Raw genomic sequence first — 12039 nt, 5'->3', positions numbered from 1 at the left:
GGTGGCTGGCGCCTTAGCCGGTTGAGCTATAGGCGCCAAGCCCCTTATGGAGGTCTTATCCAACTTTTTTGTTTCTTGATTCTTTATCAATAATAACATTCTCTTCAACCCAACATTAGCTACACTCCTATGGCTATACCTCGGAACCTCCAACACCTAGCACTACCCCATCTCTGAAATCACTAATTCAGACATTCTATTCTCTAACCATAATCCCTAATCCTTCTGTCTGGCATGCTCAACTATACCCAGCATACCTGTTTCGCACCTTATTGGTACCTAACTACTTTTTCCACATCCATTAGACCCCTGGCAATCTTCTCTTCTCTCAACATCCAGCTTAAATCCCACGGTTCAGCTTGTCAACTGCTGTCTTATCATATCTTCAATGCCCTGTTCTTTTCATCATATCTCCTTGAGGAAAATCTCTCCCCTCGACGAGTCAGAAGTCTACTGCCTCCACACCCATAGCCAGGTGGCTGAGCTCCTTGCAACAACCCTGTGCAGCAGTTTATTTTTTACATTTTAAGGTTTAAAAAGACCAAAGCATAAAGTAAGGATGAACTTGTTCAATGTTTTCACATTAGCATGTGGCAGTTAGGACTTGAGTTCAGCCTGACTTTTTATGCTAAAGAGACAGAGAAAGAGAGAAAAAGAGTGATAGAAAAAAGACCATGAGAGTGTGGGATTGCAGAAACCAAGGAAAGAAAGTGTTTCAGAAGAGAGATGGTCAACTCAGAGAAGACCATACAAGATAAAGACTGAAATAATAAGCACTGGACTTAGTAACAAGGATCCCTGTGACTTTGATGAAAACTTGAGGGGCATGATAGAGACAGCAATTAAACTAGAGAAAACTGAAAAGTCATAACAACCAAACAGAGTAGCTCCAGTGTGAATTAATGTCTTCAACCTCAACTGAATCCTCTCTACACTGCCTAGAAATCCTACTGTACTTCTTCTCAAGTTAGCTTACACATCTGTTCTTTACTAAAACTGTCACTATTCTCTCTGCTTTCTATAATCCTACCTAGCTCTCACCTATTATTTACCGGCAAATGACTTATCTTGTTTCATAGAGAAAAATTGCCTCTTGGGATGTGAAACACCTCAACTTGCCACAACCAAATCTACAAGCCTGCCTACCTACATCTATCTGCACCCATCTCTTCTTCCCTCCATTACAATGGAAGAGGGAACCTTCCTCCTGAAGAGAGACACTTTCAAGAACCTGGGTTCTCTATCCCATCTCCTCTCACCTCAAGAGACCTCCTTTACTGCGTCCCTCTCACTTTTCTAGTTACCTTTGCTTTTCTAACAGATACTACAAACAAGCCCACGTCTTCCATCTTAGAAAACACATCCTGTCTGAACCTCACACCTGTCCCTCCCTTAGCTTTTTTCCTTTCTCTGTCCTTTAAAGCCATATTCCTGAAAAGATTTAAGTTTCTCTATCACCTCATTTCTCTTTTTACTTCCTTTCTTTTTTGGGGGAGGGGGGACAGGGTCCCACTATGTTACCCTCAGTAGAGTGCCATAGCGTCACAGCTCACAGCAACCTCAAACTCTTGGGTTTAAGCAATTCTCTTGCCTCAGCCTCCCAAGTAGCTGGGATTACAAGCACCCACCACAACGCCTGGCTACTTTTTTTTTTTTTTCGGTTGTAGCTGTCTTTGTTTGGTAGGCCTGGCCTGGGTTCGAACCCACCAGCTCCGGTGTACGTGGCTAGTGCCCTAACTGCTGAGCTACAGGCACTAAGCCTCATTTCTCGTTTATTCCCTGATTCTCTCCAATTTGGCTCCTGTCCCTATCATGCCACTCAAAAGTTTTCACCAAGGTCTCAGAGGTCCTTGGGCTCATATTTCAGTCTTTACACTGTATGGCCCTCTCTGAACTGACCACTCCTCTTTTTCTGAAACTCCTAGCATAGATTCTGCAATAGCACATTCTCATGATCTCTTTTCTTCTACCACTCTTTTCTCTGTCTGTTTAGCACAAAGAGTCAGGCAAAATGAAATTTAAGTTCTAGCTCTGCTACATACTAGTATAAAAACATCAAGCAAGTTTCATCATTGCTCTGTGCCTTGGTTTAAATAATACCAACTATGGCAGAGTTTTGTGGTGACAATTAGATAACGCAGCTACGTACATATGGTATCTAGCAAAGCGCTGTCCACATGAAATTTAGAATTTTCTAGTAGCCACATTACAAAGTAAAATGAAACAGAAGAAATGATTTTAATAATATATTTTATTTAATACCCAAATATTTCAACATGTAATAAATAAAAAAATTATGACACTCTACATTTTTTCCTTGGAAATCAACGAAAGCCTTGGAAATCTAATATGTAATTTATACTTACTGCATATGTCAATTGGGATGCTAAATCTTCAGAAGTTGTACTCAATTTGTTTTAATAGTATAAAATGTAGATTCACCAATCCAGGTTGTTCTAAACATACTTAAAATTTGTTTTTCAAGAAAGTTTCAAATTTACACTTAAGTAAAATTAAATAAAATTCATATTTTGTTCCTCAGTCATACTACATTTCCAGTGATCTACTGCCACATGTGGCTTATGGAAACTACCTATACTGGACAACACAGGTCTAGCCATACAAATGTAATCAATAAATAAGAACTATTATTATTATTAGTGATCACTCCTTCTCTGTTTTTGGCTCTTCCTCCTCTATTTCTCAGATGTTGGTATTTCTCAGTGTTCTGTCCTGGGCTTGCTTGCTTTTTTCCTTTGAGACAGAGTCTCACTTTGTTACCCTCAATAGAGTAAGTACCATGGCATCACAGCTCAGAAACCTCAAACTCCTGGGCTCAAGCGATCCTCTTGCCTCAGCCTCCCTAGTAGCTGGGACTACAGATGCCCACCACAATGCCAGGCTATTTTTTTTTTTTTATTATCACCCTCGGTAGAGTGCCATGGTGTCACACAGCTCATAGCAATCTCCAACTCCTGGGCTTAGGCGATTCTCTTGCCTCAGCCTCCAGAGTAGCTGGGACTACAGCTGCCAGCCACAACACCTGGCTATTTTTTGGTTGCAGTTTGGCCGGGCCAGGTTCGAACCCACCACGCTTGCTATATGGGGCTGGCACCCTACCCACGGAGCCACAGGCCACCCACCCCCGGCAATTTTTTTTTTAGAGACGAGGTCTGGCTCTGGCTCTAGCTGAGGCTGATCTCTAACCTGTGAGCTCAAGTAATCTACCAGAGTGCCAGGATTACAGGCGTGAGCCACCATGCCCGGCCTGTCCTAGGGTTTCTTTTCTTCTCACCCTATACACTCTTCTTTGGCAATTCCATCCACTTACATGCTTTAATCATCATTAAACACCAATAAGTCCCCCAAATCTGTATCTCTTATCCAGAATTCACCCCTGAACTCCAGACCTACATTCTCAAGTAACTCCTCAATAATTGAATGTCTCAAAGGCATCTTAACTCATTATGTCCCACTTGAATTCATCTTCTTTTCTAACCCTAAAACTTCTTCTATTATTTCAGTAAATTCATTCCAATTCACCCAGTTGCTCAAAACATAACTTCTAGGGTCATGATCCTTCATCCTCAACCCCATGGCCAATCAATTATCATTTCCTCTTTCTTATACAGTCAGTGTTGCTATTAATACTCACTCAGAAAGAGCAAATTTGTTCCAATGCAAGTGATGTATTAGGGAACAATTTAGCATAATGAAATTTTTCATTCATTTATTGCAATTTTATCTGTGAGAAATACTAGATAAACACAGGAAACTATAGTCAGCTGAACAGAGCTGTGTATAAATATACAAAACACGTGTATGCACACACCTCAAACGTCACCCAGCCAGCAAGATCATATGTGCTGTAGACTGCATTCATCTGATTTCAGACTATCTTCTACCACTTCACAATAACTCACAAGCTACGACCCTTCTAATGCCCATTTCTACAAGCAAAGTATGGGTTGTTTTCTCTTTTCTTTGAGACACAGTCTCACTCTGTCACCCTTAATAGAGTGATGTAACATCACAGCTCACAGCAACCTCAAACTCTTGGGCATAAGCAATTCTCTTGCCTCAGCCTCCCAGTAGTTGGGACTATAGGTACCCACCACAACACCTGGCTATTTTTTGGTTGCAGTTGTCATTATTGTTTAGCAGGCCCTGGCTAGGTTTGAATCCACCCACCCTTGGTGGCTGGCACCCTGTCAACTGAGCTACAGGCACCGCCTATGGGTCTTTTTTCAAGGTAAAGTGCCATATTTATTATAGTATTTATGTGTTTCTTAACCATTTAACATGTGTAAAACTACCCTACCATGTTTATTAGATTCCTAATGTTTCTTTTATGTGTCACTGATGAAGTTTTTGAGTGTTGTACTCCTAACAAAATTTTTATTACACAACTTTTTGTAGCATGGTGATTTTCAGGAACCCATATGTTGCTTTATAGCAGAACGAACTATATTATTTAACTCAAGAATCAGTCCATTTCTCTACATTTCCACTGTTATCAGTTTAAACTGAGTAACTATCATCTTTTACCTCGTCTATAGCAATGGTCTAATTCTGTGGTTCTCAACCAAGAACAGGACTTTCCCCCTTCCACCCTGTCCACTGGGCATGTATAGAAGTGGGATACATTTTTGATTGTCTTGGGGAGGGGCACTACTGTCACTCAATGAAGAGGAGCTGAGGATGGTACAAGTTCAGCAATGTCACCCACACAATGATGTTTCACCCTGCCAAACACAGCCCCATTAAGAAAAACCATTCACTAATTTCCCAAACCTGTTCATAGCTCTATGCTACAGCCAGAGAGAGTGTGTTTTTTTTAATTTTTTTTCTGGAGACAGAGTCTCAAGCTGTCACCCTAGGTAGAGTGCCATGGCATCATAGCTCACAGCAACCTCCAACTCAGGCTGAAGAGATCCTCTTGCCTCAGTTTTTCTACTTGTAGTAGAGAGGAGATCTTGCTTTCACTCAGGCTGGTCTCAAACTCGTGAGTGCAAGCAATCTACACGCCTTGGCCTCCCAGAGTGCTAGGATTACAGGCATGAGCCACCACCCGTGGTCCAGAGAGAGTTTTTAAAATGCAAATCAGATGATGCCTATCCTATGTTTGATACCCTTTAAGAGCTTCCCTCTACCCTAAGCATAAAGGTCAAAATCAAAGTGTAGTCCACAGGCTCCCACCACCTCCTCCAGTTTCATCTCACACCACTCTCCTCTTATTGCCTTCAGCATGCTTTAGGTAGTCATTCACTCGACGAATAACAGTTAAACATCTGTGTGCTAGGAACTATTCAGACTGACAGGGTTAGAGCAGTGAAGGAAAGAGACAAAAACTCTGTCCTCCTGAAACTTACGTTCTAGTTCCAAGAAGCTGTCAGGCTCCTCCTCACCTCAGGGCCTTGCCACATGCTGTTGATGTGCTTAGCCAATCCTATGCAACCTTCAGGTCTCAGCTTAGACATCTCTCCCTCAGGGAACTATTCTCTGATCCCACCCCACTAAGGCAGTTCCTTATTGTATGATCAGTGACTATGAATTGTTTAGTGTTACCTGTTGAAATTATTTGTTCAATATCTGTATTTTCTGTTATATCCCTAGGATCTCACACAGTATTTGGCACAGAGAAGACAATCAAGAATATCTGCTTATCAATGAAGACATAATATGTTTATCTGTAGGCATGTGTCTTCACACTTTGATATTCATGTATTTATAAATATATTCATGTCTGGGTATATTTCCAAGTATTTCTGTAAGGAATTATGTCTGTGTGAATATGTGCATATGCATATATGGATATGGAAATACAATTTTAGAGTTTATTCACTAGGGTATACTCATTCACATGAGTTCACATGCATATATTTATGCATGTGCACACATGTTTGCACATATTCTTCTGGGCCCTCAGTGACAGCTCTGACCTCCAAGGGAACTGGAAGCACGATCCCAAGTCTTCTCTAAACTGACAGCTCAATAAGATTATAAGATCATTCAATGACATCCCAAATGTCAGCAAACACTGGCTTGCTCTACTCTGCTATAGGGGAAGTGGGTGGAGGCAGGAGATGTGGAAACTTGGCTATACAAAAGTTACGATTTCTGGAGGCAACCCACACCATTTGTGGCAAGGACAGGGTAAAAGACAACGTTTTGCCTCTGCTCACATCAGAGGCCTTATAAAATAAGAACAGGTAATTCAGTCTCCTTACTTAGATTGCCAATCAGACCAGAACCCTCCCCACCTTTTTCATGGGGCAAAGCCCTGCCAGGGGAGTTGAGGAGGAAGGGAGAAAAAAGGCAAAGAAGAAAGATAAAGTAAGATTAAGGACCAGAGAGGACCTTGTAGATAGCCAGAGCCTAGGTCACATGGGGGAAACAAGGCATGGAATAAGGCTTTTACATAATTCTCCTGCAATTTTGGCAATAACCTCTTTGGTTTTCCTTTTATCATCATTCTTCTTAAGGGAGCAGGAATCATAGTGCAGCCTGCATTAGGTCACACAGTATAAAGGTCAGGAAGATTACCATTCCCCTGGGCCTCTAGAACTCTGCAGCCTCTGTGTCTTAAAAGCTGCCGGTAATGGGCGGCGCCTGTGGCTCAGTGGGTAGGGTGCCAGCCCCATATACCAAAGGTGGTAGATTTGAACCTGGCCCCAAGCCAAACTGCAACAAAAGATAGCCGGGCATTGTGGCGGGCACCTGTAGTCCCAGCTACTCGGGAGGCTGAGGCAAGAGAATCACCTAAGCCCAAGAACTGGAGGTTGCTGTGAGCTGTGATGCCACAGCACTCTACTGAGGGTGGAAAAAGTGAGACTATGTCTCTTTAAAAAAAAAAGCTGCTGGTAAGAAACAGGCTAGTCCAGAGATAAGACATCACTCCTATTTGCGCACTTAACCACACCTGGAATATGACAGTTTATTTCATGAGAGGAAGTCACAGGTTGACTGGGAACAGAGTCCTCAGTTCCCCCTCATACTCATGTTTTACAGCAGCACAGTCCAGCAGAGAACAAAACTGAATAGACTCAGAATAGCCTGCCTCCACCCCTTTAAGCCCAGCAGCCCTAACATGGCCCGGGGTAGCAACGTTACCACATGGGTCGGCTGCTTTCCTGCCTTTCTGCCAAGGAACCTAGAGGCAGGGAGCTATCCATATACCAACAAGTTTAGTGAACTTCACAGAGTAATTGTTCATGGTCAGCGCCTGCCTCGCCTGGCCGGGCCTTCACATTGCATTTGCTGAGGCCAGCAGGCTGCCTCAGATGTGCTCTGACAGCTGGCACTCTGTCTTCCAGGAGCTGCTGCTGAGCCACACCCGCTCGCCTAGCCCCACCAAGCCTCGCCTGGGAGGACCTTCATGGAGCCAGTTGTCAGAGATGAGTTAGGGGCAATTATTCACTACAGCACTATCACTAACACATACTCTATACCTAGCTCTGGTCTAGCCATCCAGGACACAGAGAAGAGACTTAGTCTCTGTGCTCCAGATGGACATGTCTGGAAGGAAACACACATGAACTCAGTGTCAAGTGAGATAACTGATATCCCATGTGCCCAGGTGCTTCAAAACAAGAGACTGAGCTTCTTAGTAGATGTGATACTCTTGCTGAATCTTTGAGGAGAGGGCATATCCCTCATGAAGATAACTGGGAGACATGTCAGACAGAAGGAAGGCCAAAGGCCAAAGCCTAAAGCTAGGGCACAGCCCAGCCACCTCAGCTAAAGAGAAGCAGTAGCACCTACTCAGTTGTATGGAAGATCAGTAGGAGAAGTGGGTAGGGGTCAAAGTGCAGACATGCCAGAGTGCAAAGTAGTTTACAAATGCTGCCATAAAACATGGAACTAAGTCCAAGGTCATTCTCAGTGTAGCATAAATACTTAATAAAACCTTCTCTTCCACTGTTCCTACATGTGCTTGCTTAGCTCCAGGCCACAAACACACCAAAGGCATGCTGCTTTCCCTGCTGAGAACGCATTCTCTCCTCCTCATATCCATAGCCCGCCTTCCTTGAATGCCCAGTTCAAGACTCTAATCCCCATAATACCTAGTCTGGCCCCTCAATGACCTCTCTCTTTTCTGAGCCCCTGAGAGCTACCACCTTCTCTGAGCTTTCTGGAATCACTAAGCTGACTGGTAGCATAAGGCTCCTAAGGCTGCTCCAGGGCTATTGTCCTTAGATCAAAATGACTTATAGGAGCGAGTCTCCCTAGTAGACTGGGCCTCCTAGAGCAAAGATCCCCACAAAGTGGGAATTGGGGGGGGGTGCCTAGTCCTACATATCCTTTCTTCTGCTAATCTAGGAAGTACAGCACACATTAGGAAAGTATAGTTTTCTGGGTGATTCCTTCTCTGCCAGGACTCGCCATCATAGCTACATAGTCCTTGCCAGCCCCAGTCCCAGTGCAACTCTCCAGGGTTTTGGTGCCAGCCTCCTCCCTCATGCCCAGTGGGAATTAGGTTCTAGTTTCCATGGTGCTGCCTCACATGAGCAAGGCTCTGCTGGAGCTCAGCAGGACCAAAGCCAGCTTGAATGAACTCAACTTTGAACTTGAACAAACAAGAGGGAGATATACTGTGTTTCCCTGAAAATAAGACCTAAGCAAAAAATAAGCCCTAGCAGGATTTCTATGAGCCCTACCCCGATAATAAGACCTAGTGATGGGCGTGGCTATGCAGCATATCTGCGTAACCACGCCATGCATTTCGGAGCAGTAAAGAAGACTGGAATACCTTTTATCTGCCACAGCACCTTTCTCCGAGCAGAGCCGTTAACACTTGTGCAGGTGCACAAGTAACCAAGGTAGCAGGCATCCTACTGTGCATGTGTAAATGGCTAGGGGAAAGGAGTTCACGCATCACTAGTGCCAGCCCCACTAACAAGGTCAGCTCCCCCTGTCAGGTTCCAGAAGATGATGACTTAACTGTATTTGAATAAATGTAGATTGTTGTATTATATTTAATAAAAATAAGACATCCCCTGAAAATAAGCCCTAGTGTGTCTTCTTGAGAAAAAATAAATATAAGACAGTGTTTTATTTTCAGGGAAACATGGTAGTCAGGAGGTTTGGATGCCATATTCATGATGACATCAAAGGAGAATACTTTTCCAGAGGCTCAGCTAGACCACCTCTCTCTGAGAGACAACACAGCTCAACCCAGAGATTCAGCTCTGAGTAAGATTTACCTGAGACTTCTCTGCATGTCTGGGTGACACCAACCAGGGCTCCACCCTGGTCCCCAGGCAGCTCCCCACTCTCAGAAATAATCACAATATTTCCATGCATGTTAGCTAGGGAAGAGGAAGGAGGGATGTTCAGAATAGAGAAGAACAAAAAAGAAGAAAAAGATTAAAGATGAGAAAAGAAAGCAAAAGAGGGATGCTCAAAGGACCAAGAGAATCAGAGGATGCACCCTGGCGGAGCTCAGACACAGTACCTTTTTCAGATTAATCCACTGCTTGAAGTAATCCGCAATTGGCAAGCCCAAGTATTGGCACTGGCCTGGGAGCCTACAAAAAAGGGAAGAGAGAACAAGTTGGGTACATCTATTTCCCAGGTACTGAGTCTTAACCTATGAAGTCTAATAGAGTCCATAGGACAAACAGATTCCAAAAGGACAACCCATTAGCCATGGGTCCCACCCCACCCAAAAAAGGATCCCTCCTTTAGCACCATGGTCACTGGGCTCCAGATTCAGCCCTCAGATTCAAATATGAGAACCCAGAGACTCTATTCAAAATAATATCAGCAGCTACTATTTTCTAATAACTTATAACATGCTAAGAATCTTACTTACCTTTTCACATTTAAATCTTCAAAGCGATGCTGTGAGGTAGGTACTATAGTCTACATTTTATGGTGAGAAAATGAGACTCAGAGAGGTTATTTTTAAGAGACATTATTTTTATTTATTGATTTTTTTAAAATTTATTTATTTATTTGCAGTTTTGGCAGGGGCCGGGCTTGAATCCACCACCCCTGTATATGGGGCCAGCGCCCTACTCCTTGAGCCATAGGCACTGCCCCTCAGAGAGGTTATTTAAGGTCCCACAGCCAAAATATGACAGTGCCAAGAACTAACCCCAGGTATGTCTGACTCCAACGCCTATGTTCTTTCCAGGTGCCAATTTGTTGTTGCTGTTTTGTTATAGCAGAGAGGAAGAGAGATAAGACAGGAGGAGGGAAAGACCGAATGATTTAGAAATAGAAGGGCATGAGTTTCAGTTCACATTAAAGCCTTTGTCTATAGGCTTTTTTTTAGGTAGAGAAAAGAGGCCATGCAGAAGGATAAGAAGAGGTCAGAATTTAAACCAAGGGTCTGTTTTTGCTTTTTTCTTTAAGTTAGAATTTACTATCTCCCCTTCTAGCTAATGATGCCATTTTACCCACACAATTTAAACCAAACCTGCACTGATGCTTAATGGGGGGTCAGGAACTTAAGACTCAAAAAGTAAGACTGAACCCCTGTCCAAAATGGGCTCAGTTTGTTCAGAAGAATGGATAATGACAGAAAAAGACAAATACATCCTTAAGTTGGAGCATGGGGGCACATGGAAGGATGGAGGAAGACAGTATTAGAAATACCAGTTAGAAAAGATCAGAGTATTCTTGGAAAGAGAAAAGGTTGGCCATAGGCAATGAAGAGGCTCTGAAGAATTGTGATTCACCAAGATTGTTCTAGGGGCAGCAAAAAAAACAGATTCAAAATGGGTGGCACCTGGGGCTCAAGGAGTAGGGCACCAGCCCCATATACCGGAGGTGCTGGGTTCAAACCCGGCCCCGGCCAAAAACTGCAAAAAAAATAGACTCAAAATGCACAGTAGTAGCAGAAGAGAGACAGTAGTGGTGGAGATAGTGATTAAAGAACAGACATGAGATATAAGGGAGTAAGGGAAACCCGGGAGACCAAATGGGAGGTGGGGCCCACTGAAAGAATGCAGTGGAGTACAATTAAAAGGTGTATGGCAGGGGTCCCCAAACTTTTTAAACAGGGGGCCAGTTCACTGTCCCTCAGACCGTTGGAGGGCCAGACTGTGGGCCCCAGGACAAGTCGGCTGCTAAGCAGGACAGGCAGCAGCGGCAAAAATACCCGCGGGCCGGATAAATATCCTAGGTGGGTTGCATGTGGCCCGCGGGCCATAGTTTGAGGATGCCTGTTGTATGGCATGGCTAGTTTCAGACTATTTGCTGAGATAGACACAAAGGAGGCAGCAGCATTGAGCATATCTGATACCTAGAGCAAACCAATATTTGAGTCAATTTTATTATTGCTTTAAAATTCTCTATATGGTGAGCGTGGTAGCTCATGCCTGTAATCCTAGTACTCTGGAAGCCCAGGGCAGGTAGATCACCTGAGCTCAGGAGTTCAAGACCAGCCTGAGCAAGAGAGAGACCCCCATCTCTACCAAAAACAGAAAACTACCCAGGCATGTGGCAGGCAACTGTAGTCCCAGCTACTCGGGAGGGTGAGGCAAGGGGATCTCTTAAGCCCAAGAGTTTGAGGTGGTTGTGAGCTAGGATATCATGGCATTCTACCCAGGGCACAGATTAAGACTGTCTCAAGAGATAAAAATTAAAAAATAATAAAATATAATTCTCTACATGTGGTGTATGTCCTTTCTGCCCAAACTGGAGGGACTGCTCCCACAGCCTCACCCTCAGCACACAACTAGAAGAAGAGGATTTAGGAAATGTAGTTTGTCTAAGAAGCAGAACTTTAGTCTGATAATAATTTTATTTCTTTCTTTTTTTTTTTCCCCCACCCCCTCCAATTTTATTTCTTTCAATATTTTTTTTTTATTTCTTATCCTCGATATTTGTGAAAATGCTTGCCGAGTCGAATAATTTTAGAAAAATAACATTTAGCTCTCTAAGTGAAGGAGGCTACCCAAAGCAGCATGATCTGCAAAGGAACAGGTTTGGGAGACTGACCAGCAAAAGGCAGGGAGCCCTGTCTTACTTCAGCCAACCCCAGCACCCCCTAATTCTTTTAGTTGACCCAGGCCAGAAGTCCTATTG

General features: G+C 43.5%; 1 protein-coding gene across 8 annotated transcripts in view; it reads right to left on the bottom strand.

Annotated features, from left to right (window-relative positions):
- ERI3 (ERI1 exoribonuclease family member 3) overlaps window positions 1-12039 on the bottom strand; it is a 148804-nt gene that overhangs the window by 66073 nt on the left and 70692 nt on the right. For all 8 annotated transcript variants that reach the window (XM_023507750.1, XM_003801198.3, XM_012812328.2 and 5 more), the window contains one exon: window positions 9458-9530. In XM_023507750.1, coding sequence (XP_023363518.1) covers window positions 9458-9530 — 73 coding nt within the window. The remainder of the gene's footprint in view (window positions 1-9457; window positions 9531-12039) is intronic.

The sequence above is a fragment of the Otolemur garnettii genome, unplaced genomic scaffold, assembly GCF_000181295.1.
Source record: "Otolemur garnettii isolate 467f Iridium unplaced genomic scaffold, OtoGar3 scaffold00202, whole genome shotgun sequence".
In the NCBI taxonomy this organism is placed as follows: Eukaryota; Metazoa; Chordata; class Mammalia; order Primates; family Galagidae; genus Otolemur; species Otolemur garnettii.
Note: the sequence above shows the minus strand (reverse complement) of the source record. Positions and strands in the feature narration are given on the sequence as shown.